We start from the raw sequence: 23,351 nt of genomic DNA, 5'->3' as shown, positions 1-23,351 counted from the left end.
TAGGCTTTTCCTTAATCCCGCCTTATTATCCAAGATATTCGCTTATCCAAGGTTCTGCCGGCCCGTTTAGCTTGGATAAGTGAGACTCTACTGTAGCAACAAATCTTTCTAACTATCAGAAAATGAAGAACATTATAGATCTCTATCCAGCACAAGTGAAAGGGCTGTTGTGGCCCTGTCATAGATAACCGAATAGACATTCTTAAGAAGTGATGACTACAGAATTACATAGTGTTGTAGCAGGAACATTTTTCATTTCCAAGGGTAAAAAGTGTAGCCTGGAGTCATTCTAGACTTCCTGTCGGAATAGGTAGTTGCAGTAGTAAAAATACTGATGATAGAATACTGGGATAAAGCCTCAGATGTACAAACCTTATGTTCTACAATGACAAAGTTGCTGTTTATTTGTTCATCCGTCTTTTCATTGGTCGGCCCCTCTTCCTTTTTCCTTCCATTTTCCCCAGCATCATTCTCTTCTCCAAGCTTTCCTGTCTTCTCATTATGAGAAAGTTAATTGTGCATATTTTGGGTATTATGTGAAATATTTACTGGAGAATAATTCATTGTTGCTTTAAATAACTGCTTAAGACCAGAATTTTCCTTCTGGGTTTCCAGATGTGAGAGGAGAACATTTTTTCCTGCACAGAAGACATCACACAACCAGGAAGGAAGGCAGACAATGAAAGAATAATGTAAAAGCAGAATTGTCCAGCACCAACTGATTCTTGCCAGAGGCAGTGCTAATTTATACCTTTACCCTTGGTTTGACTTCTAGCCTTCCTTTTTTTCCTCCCAGTCATCTCCATTCTTTAGTCACTTCCCTCACTCCCGTCAATGTTCTTTGAGGAACATGTTTTAAATCATGTTTGTAAAAAGGTTGCCTTGGGTTCAGAACTTCAGCTCACACTGGTTGATTCTTTGTGACTCTTAAATTATCACTTATCAATTCAGGATTTCAATTTTTAATCATGGTTTTGTGTTCATTGGAGTAAACACATTTTAAAAAGGGTTGTTACACCTTTATTAAAAAGTTTAGGATATAAAGATTTAGCTGTGATTGTATATAAGAGCTATAGAAGTATGTCTCAGGCTATCTGAAATTGCAAACTATTTGTTTCTCCCAGCATACCAGTGAGTGGTGCTATATATTTATGCCAATTTTTTTCTTTATTTTCTTTATTTCCTGGAAACATTCCAGGCAGTGGCAACTAATGGCTTGTGTCTGACTGTAAACCATCACTTTGAATAGTATTAATGTATATGAACTTGAATCTTTACAATTTTTAGTGATAGTATAAATGTCACAATGTGTAAGAGCAATGATAAAAAAGTCACTTTTGCCAATCCTTTTCCTTCCGCCAGTGTGGAATGTTGAGATGACATGGCCATATTTAAATACGAGGGCTATCCACAAAGTAGGTTACGTTTTGGAATTAAAAATGAACAAAATATAGGAGAAAACATTTAGCATATGCAGTTGAAAGCCACACCCAAATACCACATCTCACGTAGTTGCCATTCAAATCTAGGCGCTTACCATAGCGATGAATGAGCTTTGCAACTCCTTCCCCCACTAAATTCTGCCGCTTGCTTCCTCAACCACTTGTTTCCAAAAATGGGGGCGTGGCTGGCAATGCAGCGTTTTGGCAACACTGTGCAGCTACGGGAAGGGGAGACCGGCTGGTTGAGGATGCAAGCGGCAGAATTTAGTGGAGGAAGGAGTTGCCAAGCTCATTCATCGCTATGATAAGTGCCTAGATTTGAATGGCGACTACGTGAGATGTGGTATTTCGGTATGGCTTTCAACTGCATATGGTAAATGTTTTCTCCTATACTTTGTTCATTTTTAATTCCAAAATGTAACCTACTTTGTGGATAACCCTCGTATTTGAAATAATGTCATATTGAGGAGGAAGTAAACTTGTTTTCTGCTGGTACAGGGACTAATGGATTCAAACCACAGGGAAAGGCATTCTACCTAACTATTAGGAAAAACCTTCTGATGGTAAGAATGTTTCAACAATGGAATACGCTACCTTGGAGTGAGGTGGAATCTCCTTCTTTTGAAACATTTGGCCATCTCTCAGGAGTGCTTTAATTGTGTGTTCCTGTATGGCAGAGGCTTGTACTGGATGGCCTTTAGGGTCTTTTTCAACTCTTATTCCAAGAACAGCCGCATATTCCAGAGGTTTGAGTAGACATGACTTTCTGAGCTTTATACACATCCTGTCTTTACCCTAACTCTTCAAAACTTGTTTTAATCAAAATATATTCATTGTAGGGTTTCTTCCTCTTTAATTCATAAATCGGGGTATGTAAATCTACATCTTCCCTTTCTTGCTATTATATTGTCCATAGCCAATGATAGGGGAAGGCAAGGGTGAATAAAGAGGTTCTCAGAAAGCTCAAAGTGCATGTAAATTTCTCATATTTAGGAGCAATCTGAGAAAATAGACCCGTTGGTTGTAAATCATTTCTGAGTTCCTGAGAAATCTTCCCCTCTTCTTGTCTTATAGCACACATTGACTTCCTTTTTTCGTTTCACATAGTGCTATGTGCTAGAAAATCTTGCTTTCTTCATACCATAGTTGGCTCTGAATATCCACAGGTTCTGCATCCCTGGTTTCAACCAACCACAGCTTGAAAATACAGTAGAGTCTCACTTATCCAAGCCTCGCTTATCCAAGCCATTTTTCTAGTCAATGTTTTCAATATATCGTGATATTTTGGTGCTAAATTCGTAAATACAGTAATTACAACATAACTGCGTATTGAACTACTTTTTTGTCAAATTTGTTGTATAACATGATGTTTTGGTGCTTAATTTGTAAAATCATAACCTAATTTGATGTTTAATAGGCTTTTCCTTAATCCCTCCTTATTATCCAAGATATTTGCTTATCCAAGCTTCTGCCGGCCATTTAGCTTGGATAAGTGAGACTCTACTGTATTTGGAAAAAATGTCCAAAAAGTGAAACTTGATTTTGCTGTGTGCTGAACACTACAGGGATGTGTAGATACAGCTTTCTGTAGTCTCAAATCATTTTACAGATCATCAAGCTCTCTCTGGCACTCATTTCAATTGTTTGCCATTCTAAATAAGAGATTTTATTTTACTAAGCCATTGTACATCACAGGTTTTGAATTTTGGTATCTACGGGGGATCCTGGAACCAAACCGCAGCAGATACCAAGGGTCCACTGTATTACTGGACCCATCCCGTCTCTCCCCCACATGCCTAGAGAGATGCAGATATGAAAGTGAGCCTCGGTGACTGTAATACAGTGTTTTAAGTGTTTGTCATAGAGTCCATCTAGACTGGTATTGTCAACTCTGACAACAATGGCTCCCCAGCAGGAGTTTTTCCAGCCTGACTTGGGTGCACTGGGGAAGGCTTGTCTCTGTCACTGAGTTTTAGGTTTCTGGGGTTGTTACAAGCTCCAGTCCCACATTTTACTCCAAAGCAGAAGTGAGTAGTATATTGTTGAAGGCTTTCATGGCCAGAATCACTGAGTTGCTGTGAGTCTTTCGGGCTGTATGACCATGTTCCAGAAGCTTTCTCTCCTGATGTTTCGGCCACATCTATAGCAGGCATCCTCAGAGGTTGTGAGGTATGTTGGGAACTGGGCAAGGGAGATGTATATATCTGTGTAAGGTCCAGGGTGGGAGAAAGAACTCCTGTCTGTTGGAGGCAGGTGTGGATGTTGTAATTAATCACCTTGATTAGCATTTGATGGTCATGTAGCCTCAAGGCCTGGCTTCTTCCTGTCTGGGGGAATCTTTTGTCTGGAGGTGTTAGCTGTCCCTGATTGTTTCATGTCTGGAATTTCTCTGTTTTTGGGGTGTTGTTCTTTATTTACTATTCTGATTTTAGAGTTTTTTTAATACTGGTAGCCAGATTTTGTTCATTTTCATGGTTTTCTCCTCTCTGTTGAAATTGTCCACATGTTGTGGATTTCAATGGCTTCTCTGTTTAGTCTGATATGGTGGTTGTTAGAGTGATCCAGCATTTCTGTGTTCTCAAATCATATGCTGTGTCCAGGTTGGTTCATCAAGTGTTTGGCTATGGCTGATTTCTCTGGTTGAATTAGTCTGCAGTTCCTTTCATGTTCCTTGATTCGTGTTTGGGCAATGCTGCAGTGTTTGGTGGTCCCTATGTCCACAGCTTTATAGTATACGGTAGACTCCTGCAGAGGTGTGAGAATCCCTCTTGTCCTTTGCTGAACGTAGCATTTGTTGGATTTTCTTAGTGGGTCTGTGGATAGTTTCTAGGTTGTGTTTCTTCATCAGCTTCCCTATGTGGTCAGTGGTTCCCTTGATGTATGGTAAGAATACTTTTCCTCTGGGTGGATCTTTGTCTTTTCTCTCGTGGCTTGTTCTTGGCATTGCCATGTCTGTGGTGGAGTAATAATAAAATAATAAAACTTTATTTATACCCCACCACCATCTCCCCAATGGGGAGTGAGTAGTGAGTAGTGTTTGTCCTGACCCATTCTGGAACATAGCAGAAAGATGAAAACAGAAAGGTCTTGTTTGTCCTATAAAAAAATGATGGGATGAATGTCATCTGGATTTTCACAGACTGCAAATACAAATGCAACCTTTCAGTAGTATTTGCTTCATCTGGATATGTCCTTAGATAAAATCAAACTGGAGGTGAATCAAGTAGACCTGGAATAGTAATCTGAGATTTAAATTGTTGTGTAAAAATAATGACTATTTTTCTTGTCTGCCCCAAGTTCCATTTGGATGACGTCTGGTTCTAGTTAGATAGGAAATATAAATTGCAAGCATAAAAACAGCTTGTGATTTTATTAAAAACACAGAAAGGATTGACTAGTTAAAAATGAAGAAAAAACCTTATTATAATAATAATAATAATAATAATAATAATAATAATAATAATAATAATAATAATAATAACAACTTTATTTTTATACCCCGCCCCATCTCCCCGAAGGGACTCGGGGCGGCTTACATGGGGCCTTGCCCGATACAACAATCAAATATCAATAACAAAGCAAAAGCACAATTAACCCAATAAAAACATCAACATCAGTAAAAAACAATCATTAAAATCAGCATCTGCTTGAGAATCCATGATGGTCATCATGCTGTGAGGTCATAATGTTGCCCAAAGTGGGTGGGGCTAGCTTTTCACTTACCACTTCATGTGACAGGCTTTACATGCATCCTGTGCAACGTGAAGGCAGCATGAGCAGGACTACAAAGGGGTTAGCAAGGTAAAGAAAGGAAGTCCATAACCTTCCATTTACTTACTGTGCTATGCATGGAATGTAGAGTGCACTGTAGCAGCATAACTAAATGAATTAATGAAACTGGTTTACACTACAGCATGAAGTTGTATCATTTTCCCTACTCAGCGCCGGTGGTGCAATGGGTTAAACCACTGAGCTGCTGAACTTGCTGACAGAAAGGGTGGTGGTTCGATTCCAGGGAGCGGGGGTGAGCTCCTGCTATTAACCCCAGCTTTTGCCAACTTAGCAGTTCAAAAACATGCAAATGTAAGTAGATTAATAAGTACTGCTTCTGCAGGAAGGTAACGGTGCTCCATACAGTCATGCTGACCACATGACCTTGGAGGTGTCTATGGACAACGCCGGCTCTTTGGCTTAGAAATAAAGATGAGCACCAACCCCTAGAGTCTGACACTACTGGACTTAATGTCAAGGGAAATCATTACCTTTATTGTGTGTCATTTTCTATTATTGTTTCAGTGTTTGGGTGTTCTCTCTGTCCACTTGGACTGTTTACTAATGTGACTTGGGTCCAAATATTAAACTTTTTGTCAGTTCTTTTGTTTTCTGCAATGCCTATTCATGAGAGACTGGGACTTCTCTACTATAAAATCCATTTTAGAATGACTCTAAAGACCTTGATTGTCTGGTTTGCAGTCAAATGTTTCCATGCTTCATTGCCCATGTTTCTTTATCACAGGTACATGTGACAGCACTGCAGCTATGAGCGGAATTTTAAAGAGGAAGTTTGAAGAAGTTGACGGCTCTTCGCCCTGCTCTTCTGTGCGGGAATCAGACGATGATGTTTCCAGCAGTGAAAGTGCTGACAGTGGTGATAGTGTCAACCCATCGACTTCAAATCATTTTACCCGTAAGTTTTACCATCACAGAGTGGGATACAGTAGAGATTTATCAACTATTGTACTTTGTGTTGGGTTCTTCCTCATCCCTTTGTTTACTTAGAGTTCATCACTGTTTGAAGTTAATTCCATGTTCAACAATAGACTTTTGTGGTGAGTCTTGGGTTTTGGCTCCAGAGGGGAGCTCATGAATGACAACCTCATAACTGCTGTCATTTTTATAGGGTTGGGTATGCTGAGACTGGCTCCATTCCTTATCATACAAAAGCTTTTAAAGTGGAGCCACATGTCTCAATGAGGCCAAAACTGAATTTGATCTTTCAAGCAATACATAGTTAGGGGCTGTTATATCATAAGATATCTATATACAGTAGAGTCTCACTAATCCAAGCTAAACGGGCCGGCAGAAGCTTGGATAAGCGAATATCTTGGATTATAAGGACTGATCAAGGCAAAGCCTATTAAACATCAAATTAGGTTATGATTTTACAAATTAAGCACCAAAACTTCATGTTATACAACAAATTTGACAGAAAAAGTAGTTCAATACGCAGTAATGTTATGTTGTAATTACTGTATTTACGAATTTAGCACCAAAATATCACGATATATTGGAAACATTGACTACAGAAGTGGCTTGGATTATCCAGAGGCTTGGATAAGCGAGGCTTGGATTAGTGAGACTCTACTGTATATAAAAGAGTAATGGCATCAGGGCAGCGGACAAAACAACAAAACTACAGGCCCCCCCAACCTCGAAATTTGACAACACAACCCATCATTCACGACTCTAGGTTGATACCACAAAAAGAAAAGAAAAATGAAGTCCTAATTAGAGGGAGAGGAATAATTGTTTTTATCCAATTGCTGCCAGTTAGGAGGCTTGGTCTCCTAGCAACCTACTCAGCCCAGGCAACAGGCAGAGTTAGGCCTCACTTTGGCCTCTTCCACGCTGCCTATAAAATACAGATTATCTGATTTGAACTGGATTATATGGCAGTCTAGACTCAAGGCCCTTCCACACAGCTATATAACCCATTTATAATATTATATTATCTGCTTTGAACTGCATTATCTTGATTCCACACTGCCATATAATCCACTTCAGTGTGCATTTTATCCAGCTGTGTACAAGGGGCCTCATATAATCCAGTTCTAAGGATAATATAAGATTATAAATATACAGTAGAGTCTCACTTATCCAACATAAACAGGCAGGCAGAAGGTTGGATAAGTGAATGTTGGATAATAAGAAGGGATTCAACTACCACCAATTCCTCAATACTTTATTTCCCATACCACCATACTTCGCCACAGCAACGCGTGGCCAGGCATAGCTAGTATGATATAAGATATATCATAAGATATATGGAGCCTCCGGTGGCCTAGCGGATAAAAGCCTTGTGACTTGAAGGTTGGGTTGCTGACCTGAAAGCTGCCAGGTTTGAATCCCACCCAGGGAGAGCGTGGATGAGCTCCCTCTATCAGCTCCAGCTCCATGCGGGGACATGAGAGAAGCTTCCCACAAGGATGGTAAAACATCAAAACATCCGGGCTTCCCCTGGGCAACGTCCTTGCAGACGGCCAATTCTCTCACTCCAGAAGCAACTCCGGTTGCTCCCGACACGAAAAAAAATCATAAGAATTGTCTCAAACATTTTGAACCTGCCAAGGTGTTCAGAATAGCAACAGAGAATAGAAACAGAATAGCAACCTGTGCCCCACAGCTGTCAAATATTTGGTGGGTAGACACAAGGTACAGGGTCTTTTTGGAAGCCACCCCAGAAATGCGTTTCCTTGATCCATAATTGTTCCGTCTTTTGCAAGTCTGTTGAACTCTTTTGTTGCTCAGGTGCTTTTTTTTGGAAATATTTTTAAAATGTTTTAATTGGATATATTTATATTTTATATTATTTTGTTCCATCCTGAAAATTGTTTTAGATGTCGTGTAAATATTTATTGAAATACATATAGTAAAATAAATATACATCAAAATAAATAAATTGGTACTGTAAAAGATGCTGTGATACAGATGTAGCAGCAAGTTCTTAAGAAAGTTAATATAAATTCCTGTGAATTGCCGGTTCAGCCCAGCAGATGAGGTAACCCTAAAAAAAAGGGGGGGCTGTATTTGAGCACTAGAGAGAAGAGGATATTTCTTGCCAGGAATAACAATTGGGCTTATGTCACCTTGAATGAGGAGCCCCTGGTGGCGCAGTGTGTTAAAGCACTGAGCTGCTGAACTTGCAGACCAAAAGGTCCCAGGTTCAAATCCCGGGAGCGGAGTGAGCACCCGCTGTTAGCTCCAGCTTCTGCCAACCTAGCAGTTCGAAAACATGTAAATGTGAGTAGATCAATGGGTACCACTCCGGCGGAAAGGTAACAGCGTTCCATGCAGTCATGCCAGCCACATGACCTTGGAGGTGTCTACGGACAATGCTGGCTCTTTGGCTTAGAAATGGAGATGAGCACCAACCCCCAGAGTCGGACACGACTGGACTTAACATTAGAGGAAACCTTTACACCTTGAATGAGGGATCTGAGGTTACTTGCAATAACTACTGAGCAGCAATATTGACGTTTGAGGGACTGTCTATGTTCTGGTTGCATTGTAGAATATGTTGTACTATTGCTGTTAAATTTAAATTTTGATTTAAATTTGCAAGCTGTTTAAACCAATGTGATCATGTTTGTTGCGGTAATTTATACTCCCATGGAAGTTGTATTCCTTATAAAATTAAATTGAGGCAACATAGTTAGAATAATATTTTAAACCCACGTAAGCAAGGCCATAGCCAGAAAAAAAAAACTGGGGGTGCAGGTTGAAACTTTTTTTTTAGTAAATCATGAGGAGTAGTTCCATAGTGCAAAATAATTTAGAAATCGGGCTCCATCAATAAATTTCAGTGGACACTCAAGAGAGATAAACTTCAATGGACACTCGTGGATTTGTTTAATCAGTTAAAATACATGAGTAAACCAGGGTTTTTTTAACCTGAAAAATTTCGGAGGAGGGGGAGTTGAACCACTAACCTCCCACCCCTTGGCTACACATAACAGTTGGTTCTATATAATGGTCTGATTCTATATTTAGGTGTGTGCCGCTAAACTGTTGGAAACACAATTCCTATCCCCTTCCTTTCCGCTGCAGTCTCTCCAGCTCCCAGAAGTACTAGGGTCAGCTATGGCGATGGAGGAGGGAAGTGGTCCCAAATTGGATGGATCCACTTTCAGTGACCAGAGCTATTCTGTCTGTGCAATGCAAATCTTGAATCTTAATCCAATGTCTTGTTGACAGCCTGTGATAAGGTGTGACTATGAAATGTTAAGTACATCAGCCTCTCTGTGTAGTTGAAAAATGTCAAAAATAGATCACTCATTTGCAGATTTGGTCTTCTAGTGCCACTTGCTGTTTCCTTCTGCTTGAAATATCAATTGAACAGTAGGAATTAATGGTTGTATTGCAGTATTGTATTGTTGTATTGCCCATAAAAGATCCATCATTTTTGTTGTCAAGTTTCTGATTGGCAATAGCTGAATGGAAGCAACAATGCTAGTGTGAAGATGAGAAAGTGAGAGGAGGCTATTGATCATAATTTGGTAGTAAAGGACCTGCTTGGCATTGCCAGCTAGAGCTGAAAAAGCTTCATGTTGGAAACTCTGGGGAAAAAGCTCTGTGGAAACTCACAAAGTATGTTGTGGATCTGTCAAGCTCCATGCATAGATACCCTGTTTACCCTAAAATAAGACATCCCCAGAAAATAAGACCTAGAAGTTTTGCTGAATTGCTAAATATAAGGCCTCCCCCGAAAGTAAGACCTAGCAAAGTTTTTGTGTGGAAGCATGCCCAACGAACAGAACACCAGAGCATGCAGGATCGGTAAATGTACGTACCATAGAGTGTTGTACGTGGAAATATTGGTAGTAACAAGAAATTCTTGATAGGATTCACAGTTTGTTTGGTTATGCTGGTTTGTGATGACAACTACTGTACAGTATATAATAAATGTACATTTTTTTGTTCAACAATAAATGTGAATTCTTCTTCATGGAAAAATAAGACATCCCCTGAAAATAAGACCTAGCGCATCTTTGGGAACAAAAATTAATATAAGACACTGTCTTATTTTCAGGGAAACACGGTAGCAAAATAAGTACCAAGGGCTTAACAGTACTGACTTAGAGTGTTGTACATGGAAATATTGGTAGCACAGTAGAGTCTTACTTATCCAAGCCTCGCTTATCCAAGTCTCTGGATTATCCAAGCCATTTTTGTAGTCAATGTTTTCAATATATCGTGACATTTTGGTGCTAAATTCATAAATACAGTAATTACAACATAACATTACTGCATATTGAACTACTTTTTCTGTCCAATTTGTTGTATAACATGATGTTTTGGTGCTTCATTTGTAAAAGCATAACCTAATTTGATGTTTAATAGGCTTTTCCTTAATCCCTCCTTATTATCCAAGATATTCGCTTATCCAAGCTTCTGCCGGCCTGTTTAGCTTGGATAAGTGAGACTCTACTGTAATAAGAAATTCTTGATAGGATTCACAGTTTATCTGGTTATGCTGGTTTGTGAAGACAACTACTGCACAGTATATAATAAATGTTCATTTTTTGGTTCAACAATAAATGTGAATTTTTCTTCATGGAAAAATAAGACATTCCCAGAAAATAAGACCTAGCGCATCTTTGGGACCAAAAATTAATATAAGACACTGTCCTATTTTCGGGGAAACACGGTATATACAGGTGCTGCCATCTCTGACTGTTGGCAATTGTGGCTAGGGTGATGGATATTTGATTCTAAAACATATAGAATACCATGGTGTAGACCAGGGGTCCCCAAACTAAGGCCCGGGGGCCAGATGCGGCCCACCGAAGCCATTTATCCGGCCCCCATGGCACAAGGGCAGAAGGGGGTTTGACTAAATGACCCAAGGGTTCTCTTCTTCTCTTACAAACATTATTATTATTATTATTATTATTATTATTATTATTATTATTATTATTAACATTAAGGCTGGGTGACCATTTGTCAGGGGTGCTTTGCTTGTGCTTTTGGTCCGCAGAGGCAGAAGGGGGTTGGACAAAATGGCCCAAGGGGTCTCTTCCAACCCTCTTTATTATTATTATTATTATTATTATTATTATTATTATTATTATTATTATTATTATTAGCATTGAGGCTGGGTGGCCATCTGTCAGGGGTGCTTTGCTTGTGCTTTCGGTGCACAAAGGCAGAAGGGGATTGGACTCAATGGCCCAAAGAGTCTCTTCCAACCCTCTTTTTTATTATTATTGCTGTTATTATTATTATTATTATTATTCATTATTATTATTATTGCTCCGTGGTCAACTATAGTCCGGCCCTCTAATGGTCCGAAGGATTGTGAACTGGCCCCCTGTTTAAAAAGTTTGGGGACCCCTGGTGTAGACAATACAGAGCTAGATGGACAAGAGAATTTACTGATTTGTTGCAAGCCAACTCTCTGTGTCTCTTGAAGAAAGGGTTGGTGATGAAGAGATGAAGTGGGTCCATTGTAGAAGAGGTCAATGCTCAGTGAGATATTTCTAGTGAGAAAAGATGGGGGAAATCCCAAGGTTAATGGTTTGGAGGACAGCTTGGAAAAGAAGGAGAAAAGGCAATTATGAATTTGAATGAATTTGACTGTGGAATATGATATATCTTTCAGGAGAGTGGGGAGGGCATCTTTTTGCTATGGCTGTGAGGTTGCCGGTCGAGAACAGCAAGGATGAAACTGAAATATAGAGGGATCCTTGAAATGACATCTGGATATAATGAATAGTTTACCAGGTGTACTAAGATTTTAATGTAAGCCTTTACAGTCTCACATTACAGTCTTTATGTCTTTAATATTTCATTTTATTGAAAACACAGGAGATGCATTTCTAAACAAAATACATAAATCCTGAACTACTCACCATCTTTGTATTGTGTACAGAATGATTATTTGAGGCTTTATGTGCATATACCAGCATCATGGCATTTGACTATACAGTAGAGTCTCAGTTATCCAACGTAAACGGGCCGGCAGAACGTTGGATAAGTGAATACATTGGATAACAAGGAGAGATTAAGGAGAAGCCTATTAAACATCAAATTAGGTTATGATTTTACAAATTAAGCACCAAAACATCATGTTATACAACAAATTTGACAGAAAAAGTAGTTCAATACACAGTAATGCTATGTAGTAATTACTGTATTTACGAATTTAGCACCAAAATATCACGATGTATTGAAAACATTGACTACAAAAATGCGTTGGATAATCCAGAACGTTGGATAAACGAGTGTTGGATAAGTGAGACTCTACTGTACTTGCATATCATTGTATGTTATCATTTAGGAACCTGATGTTTCAGCCTTTTTTTCTTTTGTGTTGTCGAAGGCTTTCATGGTCGGGATCACAGGGTTGTTGCATGTTTTCCGGGCTGTATGACCATGTTCCAGAAGTATTCTCTCCTGACATTTCACCCACATCTATGGCAAGCATCCTCGGAACCTTACCTCACAATCTCTGAGGATGTCTGCCATAGATGTGGGTGAAACGTCAGGAGAGAATACTTCTGGAATATGGACATACAGCCCGGAAAACATACAACAACCCTTTTTTTCTTTTGTTTTGTAAGCACTAATCACGGTTTATGAGCGTAAGGGCATGTATGATGAAGCCAAGGAGGGGATAAATCATTTGTCCATTTTGTTTACATTGTGTTATAAAGTAGTTCAGTAGTTGCTGGAGAAGGCAACATTGTCTACATATTGAATTAAACAGTTTGTCATGCCGGCAGTGTTTTTCATTTTGTAATGTGAAGTGGAATATTGTGTTCTGTTATTTTTTGAAGTACATGTACCATATGAAACAAATTACACATTATATGTGGAGGAAAATGGAAAATGTAATACTGCTATGAACAATTTGTGGTATTGACAGCTATAGGACGCAGGAATAGCTTCCCAGACTGCCTGCCTAGACAAGAATTTGCTTATTGTGTTGTCGATATTTTGTAGAGATTAGCATTTGTCTCAGTAATAGCACAATGACTCAGTTTCACGCCCCTTCTCCTTCTACTCTTTGTCTTTGTCTTACTATCATTATTGTGGAGTAGAGTCTCACTTATCCAACGTTCTGGATTATCCAACGTATTTTTGTAGTCAATGTTTTCAATACATCATGATATTTTGGTGCTAAATTCATAAATAAAGTAATTACTACAAAGCATTATTAGGTATTGAACTAATTTTTCTGTCAAATTTGTTGAAAAACATGATGTTTTGGTGCTTAATTTGTAAAATCATAACCTGATTTGATGTTTAATAGGCTTTTCCTTAATTTCTCCTTGTTATTCAACATATTCGCTTATCCAACGTTCTGCTGGCCCGTTTATGTTGGATAACTGAGACTCTACTGTAGTCAAGTTAATTAGGATTGTTGTTGCTGTTGTGTGCCTTCAAGTCATTTCAGACTTAGCAGGGACAATGAGACCAATTCGTTTTGTTTAAACCCATTTCAAGTGAAGATGGAAGATGCTAGGAAGTTTTCCTTAATATTGATCAATACAACTATTTGTGTTTAGGGGCTCTTTTGTAATGTGTGGCTGTGGGGAGCATGGCAAGCGCCCGCACTCCAGAATCTACCAACCCCTAAAAGGTAAAGGTAAAGGTTTCCCCTGACGTTAAGTCCAGTCATGTCTGACTCTGGGGGTTGGTGCTCATCTCCATCTCTAAGCCGAAAAGCCGGCATTGTCCATAGACACCTCCAAGGTCATGTGGCTGGCATGACTGCATGGAGCACCATTACCTTCCTGCCGGAGCGGTACCTATTGATCTACTCACATTGGCATGTTTTCGAACTGCTAGGTTGGCAGGAGCTGGAGCTAATAGCGGCCGCTCCCGTCGCTCCCAGGGTTTGAACCTGGGACCTTTCGGTCTGCAAATTCAGCAGCTCAGTGCTTTAACACACTTCGTCTCCGGGGCTCAGACTTAGAGCCTAAATCTAAAACTGAGGGCGGGGGCCAGATAAATGACCTTGGAGGGCCGCATCCAGCCCATGGGCCTTAGTTTGGAGACCCCTGGTATATATCATTCACTATATTAGAACACAGCAGACATCAGAGATTTGAAAGTAGGGTTTCATCTTATGTTTTATCCTGAATATATTAGAATCTTCCATAAACAAGGAAACAAAATGAAATTGAATTTCAGTTAATATGCAAATAGGCACTGTCGCCTGAATTTATTAAAAGGCCGCATCTCTTAGCCTTGCTTATCAACTCAAGGCAAAAATCAAATGAAAATAAAACAGCGTGGCCAGGTTTTCTAACCTTAAAAGTCTTTGCGTTAGGGGATTTGCATAAGGCAACATGTTCCAGGCGTCCAATTTGCTGCACGCGCAAATAAATAAATAATCTCTCTTCGTTCCCTGTACTCTGAGTGTGTCAGGAAATAACCTTGGTGATGAGACGAGGGAAGAAGAGGCGGGGAGGAATTGGCGCCCAGCCACAAGCCCTGCCTGCCGCTACGGCAAAGCTGTTACTGCTTCAGAAGAGGGACTTGAATGGGAGCCTCATCTGGTTATTAAACCAGACAGTGGAGAGATATTTCCCCCCCCGGGAGGTAGTTACAAACCTCAGGCACTGAAGCGATGTGAGCGCATGTGGCGATTGCATTTCAAAGCAGTCTGTGTCTTGAACTCGAGGAGGAGGGGGGAACAACGTGCCCTGCATAAGTGGACTGGAGCTCCTGGACTCCTTGACCTAGTCCCTTCTATTTAATAAGACTCCCAGGCAATGCCAGATATTTTACGAGTTCTTGTATTCATGCCTCGTATACTAAGAGCCTTATCACACAAGGCAGGTGAACCGCAATTGCATATGGACAAAAGCACCTTCTGTTTGGGATTACCACACTTCTTTTTACTGATACAAAGAATTGATTATTGACTTCAATTCCCAATTCTATCTACCTGTGATTGCCTATGTGAAACCTCAATGACACTGCTTTGCCAATTTTAGGTATAGTAGAGTCTCACTTATCCAAGCTAAACGGGCCGGCAGATAATAAGGATAATAAGGAGGAAAAGCCTATTACACATCAAATTAGGTTATGATTTTACAAATTAATCACCAAAACATCATGTTATACAACAAATTTGACAGAAAAAGTAGTTCAATACGCAGTAATGTTATGTTGTAATTACTGTATTTACGAATTTAGCACCAAAATATCACGATATATTGAAAATATTGACTACAAAAATGGTTTGGATAATCTAGAAGCTTGGATAAGCGAGGCTTGGATAAGTGAGACTCTACTGTATTTACGAATTTAGCACCAAAATATCACGATATATTGAAAATATTGACTACAGAAATGGTTTGATAATCTAGAAGCTTGGATAAGCGAGGCTTGGATAAGTGAGACTCTACTGTATTTACGAATTTAGCACCAAAATATCACGATATATTGAAAATATTGACTACAAAAATGGTTTGGATAATCTAGAAGCTTGGATAAGCGAGGCATGGATAAGTGAGACTCTACTGTACAAAGAATTGATTATTGACTTCAATTCCCAATTCTATCTACCTGAGATTTCCTATGTGAAACCCCAATGACACTGCTTTACCAATTTTAGGTAGTCAGTGGATGTGTGCTTTGGGTGGGACAGCCAGTCTTTTCCTTTTTATTTTTAAATATTTATTTTTGATTCATTCAAATATACAACAGAGTCTCACTTATCCAACATAAACGGGCCGGCAGAAGCTTGGATAAGCAAATATGTTGGATAATAAGGAGGGATTAAGGAAAAGCCTATTACACATCAAATTAGGTTATGATTTTACAAATTAAGCACCAAAACATCATGTTAGACAACAAATTTGACAGAAAAAGTAGTTCAATATGCAGTAATGTTATGTTGTAATTACTGTATTTACGAATTTAGCACCAAAATATCACGATATATTGAAAATATTGACTACAAAAATGCCTTGGATAATCTAGAAGCTTGGATAAGTGAGGCTTGGATAAGTGAGACTCTACTGTAGTCAGTGAATGTGTGCTTTGGGTGGGAGAGCCAGTCCTTTCCTTTTTATTTTTTAATATTTATTTTTTGATTCATTCAAATATACAGTAGAGTCTCACTTATCCAACGTACATTTTTAGATTAATTTTATATTGAGATAGTGGATCATTGTTTACCATTCATTAAGGAGGGAGGTTGTGGATGATGGTGGTTTTATTAAGAAGGCAGGTTGTGGATGATGGTGGATGATTTAAAAGAATAATGTTTTAACCTACCCATTTTAGTGTCTATATCTACAGATTATATAAGAGCTGATCCAGACGACTTCGTCCTGGGGACTTTCTGCTTTAATGCTTTGAATCATTGCTCTTAATGATAATGTATTTTTTTTTAAAAAAAAAAAAACCTTTAATTTTAATGTTTTAATGCTTTGGACTCTAAAGGTTCTCCTCTTAAGAGCATGTCCTTTCCTGAAGCCTCTGTTGCTACAAGGGTATGATGCCATGGCATGTTAACACCTCATTCTCTCTCTCTCTCTCTCACACACACACACACATACACATACCCATGCTGCAGTGTATAAATCAATTTTATTGTGACATGGTTTTTTTCATGTTAGGAGCGACTTGAGAAACTGTCACTTCTGGTGTGAGAGAATTTGCCATCTGCAAGGTCGTTGCCCAGGGGATGCCCAGATTATTAACTATCATGTTGGAGGCTTCTTTCATGTCCACTGCATGGGAAGCTGGAGCTGACAGACAGGAGCTCATCCCGCTCCCCGGATTCGAACTGCCGACCTTTTGGTCAGCACTCCTGCCGGCACAAGGGTTTAACCCACTGCGCCACCAGGGGCTCCTATTGTGACAGTCATGGACCAGGAGTCCAAAGGATTAAAACTTTAAAATTAAAGGGTTTTTGAAAAAAATAAATACATTATCATTAAGAGCAATGATTCAAAGCATTAAAAGCAGAAAGTCCCCAACACGAAGTTGTCTGGACCAGCTCTTATATAATCTGTAGACATAGATACTAAAATGGGTAGGTTAAAACATTGTTCACCTTGTCTGTCTCCTGAGAAATCTGTATAAAGACCAAGTAGCCACAGTAAGAACAGATCACGGAACAACAGACTGGGAAAGGAGTGCGGCAGGGCTGCACACTTTCACCCTCCCTATTCAACTTGTACGCAGAACACATCATGCGACGTGCGGGGCTTGAGGAATCCAAGGCTGGAGTTAAAATTGCTGGAAGAAACATTAACAACCTTAGGTATGCAGATGATACCACTCTGATGGCCGAAAGTGAGGAAGAGCTGAGGAGCCTTATCATCAAGGTGAAAGAAGAAAGTGCAAAAGCCGGGTTGCAGTTAAACGTCAAGAAAACCAAGATCATGGCAACTACACCTATTGATAACTGGCAAATAGAGTGAGAAAACGTGGAGGCAGTGACAGACTTTATATTTCTAGGTGCGAAGATCACTGCAGATGCAGACTGCAGACAGGAAATCAGAAGACGTTTCCTTCTTGGGAGGAGAGCAATGGCCAACCTTGACAAAATAGTGAAGAGCAGAGACATCACACTGGCAACGAAGGTCCGCATAGTGAAAGCAATGGTATTCCCCATAGTAACCTATGGATGTGAGAGCTGGTCCATAAGGAAGGCTGAGCGAAGGAAGATAGACACTTTTGAACTCTGGTGCTGGAGGAAAATCCTGAGAGTGCCTTGGACTGCAAGAAGATCCAACCAGTCCATCCTCCAGGAAATAATGCCCGGCTGCTCACTGGAGGGAAGGATACTAGAGGCAAAGTTGAAGTATTTTGGCCACATCATGAGAAGGCAGGAAAGCCTGGAAAAGATCACGATGCTGGGGAAAATGGAAGGAAAAAGGAAGAGAGGCCGACCAAGGGCAAGATGGATGGATGGTATCCTTGAAGTGACTGGCTTGACCTTGAAGGAACTGGGGGCGGTGATGGCCGACAGGGAGCTCTGGCGTGGACTGGTCCATGAGGTCACGAAGAGTCGGAGACGACTAAACGACTGAGCAGCAGCAAAACATTGGGCCGGGCTGTGGTGCAGCTGGCTAGTAACCAGCTGCAATAAATCACTACTGACTGAGAGGTCATGAGTTCAAAGCCCGGGTCGGATTAAGCCCCCGACCATTAAATAGCCCGGCTTGCTGTTGACCTATGCAGCCCTGAAAGACAGTTGCATCTGTCAAGTAGGGAAATTTAGGTACGCTTTATGCGGGAGGCTAATTTGACTAATTTACAACATCATAAAACTGCCAGCAAAACACGAGGAAAGGAATGAGGAAGTACAGCCACTAGTGGACGGTGAAGCAACAGCTCCCCCTGTGACCGGAATCGTGAAGCTGGAAAAATGTTAAATGCCTCTGTGTCTGTATATATTGTATGTTGTTTGTCTGTTGGCACTGAATGTTTGCCATATATGTGTTCATTGTAATCTGCCCTGAGTCCCCTTCGGGGTGAGAAGGGCGGAATATAAATACTGTAAATAAATAATTGTTATTTTAAATCATCCGCCATCATCCACAACCTGCCTCCTTATTTTTATAGCAGCACAAAACATAGCCAGCCACCCTAAGAATGGTCGATGCTGTAGTGTAGGATCAGAGTGCTTAGGACTGGAATGGAAAAAATATATGTTGGAGATCTATGTTACTTTTTGCTTGTTCCCTTCTATGAAAGAATAATGCCTAAGCTTTCTTCCACAATGCCATGACTGCAAAATGTGGGGAAGAAGGAAGAAACTCCTGGTCTGAGGGTCCCCAACTGGCTTTTGACTGGCGCTGCATTGGGGCTGCTTTTGCTCTTCCATCCTTCCCTCCTTCTCTCGCTCCCTCTCTCTCTGAGACTTCTCAGAAAATGTTGGAGGTGGTAGTGGGAAGGCAGTCTGTATGCGATAAGGATTTGATACTGTGATCTTGGAATTATTCCAAAGGTGTGCAAGAAAAGACAGCAATTTCAATGGCATAGCATTTTTACAGACAATGCAATTGCAGTGAGAGAGGAGGCTTGTGCGCTAAGACAGGAAGAAAGCCTGGCATATGCAAGTGTCAGACTAAATCTTTCTATAATAAAGTCCACTGAAAAGGATTTTCTTGACTTCTGAGCTCTTCTCCCTGCCAAATATCTTTTTCATTCACAGAAGGTGAAGTGGGGACATGTGTGTATGACAATGGCACACTTCAGCCAGCTGGTCAGTCAATTGAGTCATTGTTCGATTTATTAGTCATTTCATGGAATATTTCTGAACTGATTAAAATTTAACAGTAGGAATGATGATTGGATTGGGCATCAGAAATCTTTAAAATGCTATACAAGATAAAAACAATAATGAAGTGAGGACACCCGTGCTATTACCCTTAGCTAGCTATCGCTGCTCCTTAGAGAGCTTGTGAAAAATGTCAGAGGGAATAATTCAATTAGCTTTGTGGAAAACAAAGGTATTACTAAAGTAGGGAATACGCTAGTGAGCATCTCACACACATGCACACACACATATATACAGTAGAGTCTCACTTATCCAACACTCGCTTATCCAACGTTCTGGATTATCCAATGCATTTTTGTAGTCAATGTTTTCAATGCATCGTGATATTTTGGTGCTAAATTCGTAAATACAGTAATTACTACATAGCATTACTGCGTACTGAACTACTTTTTCTGTCAAATTTGTTGTATAACATGATGTTGTGATGCTTTATTTGTAAAATCATAACCTAATTTGATGTTTAATAGGCTTTTCCTTAATCTCTCCTTATTATCCAACATATTCGCTTATCCAACATTCTGCCGGCCCGTTTACGTTGGATAAGCGAGACTCTACTGTATATATTCCCTATGATAAAATCTGACTCATGCATCGTGTTCATCATTTGAGGCTGCACCAGCAAGACTTGACTTGCAAAAGTGAATAAATATTCCATAGGACTTTTGTTGTTTATTCATTCAGTTGCTTCCGATTCTTCGTGACCTGATGGACCAGCCCATGCCAGAGCTCCCTGTCGGCTGTCGCCACCCCCAACTCCTTCAAGGACATACCCTGTGTCATATAAGTTAATGGTGTTTAGGAGTAATGTTATGAGGGAAGGAAAAGGTGATAGATATTAAAGGAAGAGATATCCAAACAATTGTGCAATGCCCATGCAATGAAACTGTGTTTTAAAAACTTTGAAATTTACCATAATATCTCAATTTATTCTCAGCTACCATCAATGGAGCCTCCGATGGCTCAGTGTGTTAAAGCACTGAGCTGCTGAACTTGCAGACCGAAAGGTCCCAGGTTCAAATCTCGGGAGCAGAGTGAGCGCCCACTGTTAGCTCCAGCTTCTGCCAACCTAGCAGTTCGAAAACATGCAAATGCGAGTAGATCAATAGGTACCGCTCCAGCAGGAAGGTAACGGCGTTCCATGCAGTCATGCCAGCCACATGACCTTGGAGGTGTCTACAGACAACGCCGGCTCTTCAGCTTAGAAATGGAGATGAGCACCAACCTCCAGAGTCGGACACGACTAGACTTAACGTCAGGGGAAACCTTTACTACCACCAATACACATTACATTGTCAAAACTTAACCATACAGAAGAATTCTTCCAAAGTTCAATAAATCAAGCCATTTGTGTTACAACAGAATTAGAGTGCACTATAGTTTTGGTGGTAGTGGCAGCAGAATAACCAAGGGTCCTCCGCAAAAAGAAGGGCGGAAAATAAATGTTTTAAATAATAAATAATAATCATAGTGCCCTTATAAAATCTTGAATATAGTTCCTTCCAGTCTTGAGTTAATAGATCTTGGATAGGAGAGGACTTTGTTTGAGATTAGAGTTAATAGAGCTGGACTAGACGCCATGATAGGATCACTGTAAATTGGAATTGACTTGAAGGTCCAGAACGATAAGATGAAGATTCAGCAGGAAGCTATCATTCGCCATCCCGGCGCCCTCCAGATGCATTGTACTTTAATTCCTATCAGTTCATCACTCATGTGGCCACCTGAAGTCCAGGATGTCTGCAGGACACCAATAACCTTTTCATATTCCAGAATTATAGCACTACTAGCTGTGCCTGGCCACGAGTTGCTGTGGCTTATGGGAATCATTTGCTGGCCAGGTGGAATAGCAATGAATAGCCTTGCAGCCTCAAAGCCTGGCTGTTTTCTTCTTTTGAGAATCCTTGTTTGGTGAGCTGGAATGCAACACAATAGGCTTGCTGCTTGGGAGGCTGGGTACTTGCATTCTAGAGGAATGGTTTTTTGGGCTGCTAGAATTACAATGAATAGCCTCACTACTTCAAAGCCTGGCTGCTTGCTACCTAGGGGAATCTTTGGTTGGTCAGCTTCAATAGTACAGAGTAGTATCGCTGCTTCAAAGCCAAGGTTAATCCTTTGTTGGTCTAGTTGAATTGCACTGAATAGCCTTGCAGCTTCAATGCATGGCTATGCTATAGCTAGGGGGGATTCTTGTTTGGCAAGCTGGAGTAGCACCCTCAATCAAAGAGCCGTTTTGAAGCCTGGTTACTTGCTTTGTGAGGGAATCATTTTTTGGCCAGCTTGAATTGCACTGAATAGTCTTGCTGCTTGCAAGCCTGGCTGCTTTCTACCTTGTGGAATCCTTGGTTGCCCAGGTTGAATGGCAATTAATAGTCTCAGTGTGGCAAGTATGAATGCTGCAATTAGTCACCTTGATTAGCATTTAATGGCCTTGCAGCTTCAAAGCCTGGATACTTCCTGCCTGGGGGAATCCTTTGTTGGGAGGTGTTAGCTGGCCCTGGTTTTTTCCTGTCTGGAATTTCCCTGTTTTCAGAGTGTCATTCTTTATTTACTGTCCTGATTTTAGAGATTATATTGTTCTGTATTATTATACCACAGTAATTATTATATATTATATTTATAATCTTCTATTATCTGCTTAGAACTGGATTATATGAGGTCCCTTCTACACAGCTGTATAAAATCCAAACTGAACTGGGTTATATGGCGGTGTGGATTTAAGATCATCCAGTTCAAAGCAGATACTGTGGATTATGTGCCTTGGCATTCTGGGTTATATAGCTGTGTGGGAGGGACTTGAGTCTACACTGCCATATAATCCAGCTCAAATCAGATAATCTGTATTTTATAGGCAGTGTGGATGTTTTGGCTGAGAGAATTGCTAGGATATGAAGTGGGTGGGGCCTAAAGGGGGCGGGGCCTACCGTTCTGAGCCCTTTCCAAAGGGGGAAACAGCGCTTTCTTGGCCACTAATTTGGGATTTATTTTTCTAGGTTTTTTTGTTTGAAAGACATAGATTGGATGACTATGTCTTTTGTGGCCAAATTGGGTGTGATTTAGTTCAGTGGTTTTGTTGTTTACTCCATAGTAAAACGGCACATTACATTTTTATACAGAGAGACTAGCTGTGCCCAGCCACGCGTTGCTGTGGCGAAGTATGGTGGTATGGGAAATAAAGTATTGAGGAATTGGTGGTAGTTAAGGTAAAGGGTAAAGGTTTTCTCCTGACATTAAGTCCAGTTGTGTCCGACTGCACACTGAAATGGATTATATGGCAGTGTGGAGTCAAGATAATTCAGTTCAAAGCAGATAATATAAGATTATAAATGGGTTATATAGCTGTGTGGAAGGGCCTTGAGTCTAAACTGCCATATAATCCAGTTCAAATCTGATAATCTGTATTTTATAGGCAGTGGGGAAGAGGCCTAAGTGAGGCCTAACTCTGCCTGTCCCCTGGGCTGAGTGGGTTGCTAGGAGACCAAGTGGACAGAGCTTAGCCTTCTAACTGGCAGCAATTGAATAAAAACAAAAATTCCTCTCCCTCTAATTAGGACTTTATTTTTTCTTTTCTTTTTGTTGTATGAACGTAGAGGCATGGATGAGGGGTTGTGCTGCCAAGTTTAGTGTTTCTGGGATGTGTAGTTTTGTTGTTTTGTCCTAGGCAGAAATTTCATTACCCTTTTATATATATAGATTATTTCATTTTAACTACCATGATTTAATCCTAAAGACAGCTATGCGGGCTTTAAAGATCCCTCCCTTCACTACCAATCCCAGGATCCCATAGAATGGAATTATAGCAATTAAAAATGAAATCATAGTACTCTGGTTGTATAGTGTGAACAGGCTCCTGGTAGAGTATGCTGGTATAAGTCATG

General features: G+C 40.2%; 1 protein-coding gene across 6 annotated transcripts in view; it reads left to right on the top strand.

Annotated features, from left to right (window-relative positions):
- Positions 1 to 23,351, top strand: part of csrnp3 (cysteine and serine rich nuclear protein 3) — a 155,266-nt gene that overhangs the window by 94,530 nt on the left and 37,385 nt on the right. For 5 of the 6 annotated variants that reach the window (XM_062969213.1, XM_062969217.1, XM_062969214.1 and 2 more), the window contains one exon: positions 5,959 to 6,129. In XM_062969213.1, coding sequence (XP_062825283.1) covers positions 5,959 to 6,129 — 171 coding nt within the window. Of the gene's footprint in view, positions 1 to 5,170; positions 5,244 to 5,958; positions 6,130 to 23,351 lie in introns of those variants that run through there. The other variant, XM_062969218.1, reaches the window with a different exon arrangement.

The sequence above is a fragment of the Anolis carolinensis genome, chromosome 1 (genome assembly GCF_035594765.1).
Source record: "Anolis carolinensis isolate JA03-04 chromosome 1, rAnoCar3.1.pri, whole genome shotgun sequence".
NCBI classification, from domain to species: domain Eukaryota; kingdom Metazoa; phylum Chordata; class Lepidosauria; order Squamata; family Dactyloidae; genus Anolis; species Anolis carolinensis.
This window is presented reverse-complemented; position numbering and strand designations above follow the sequence as displayed.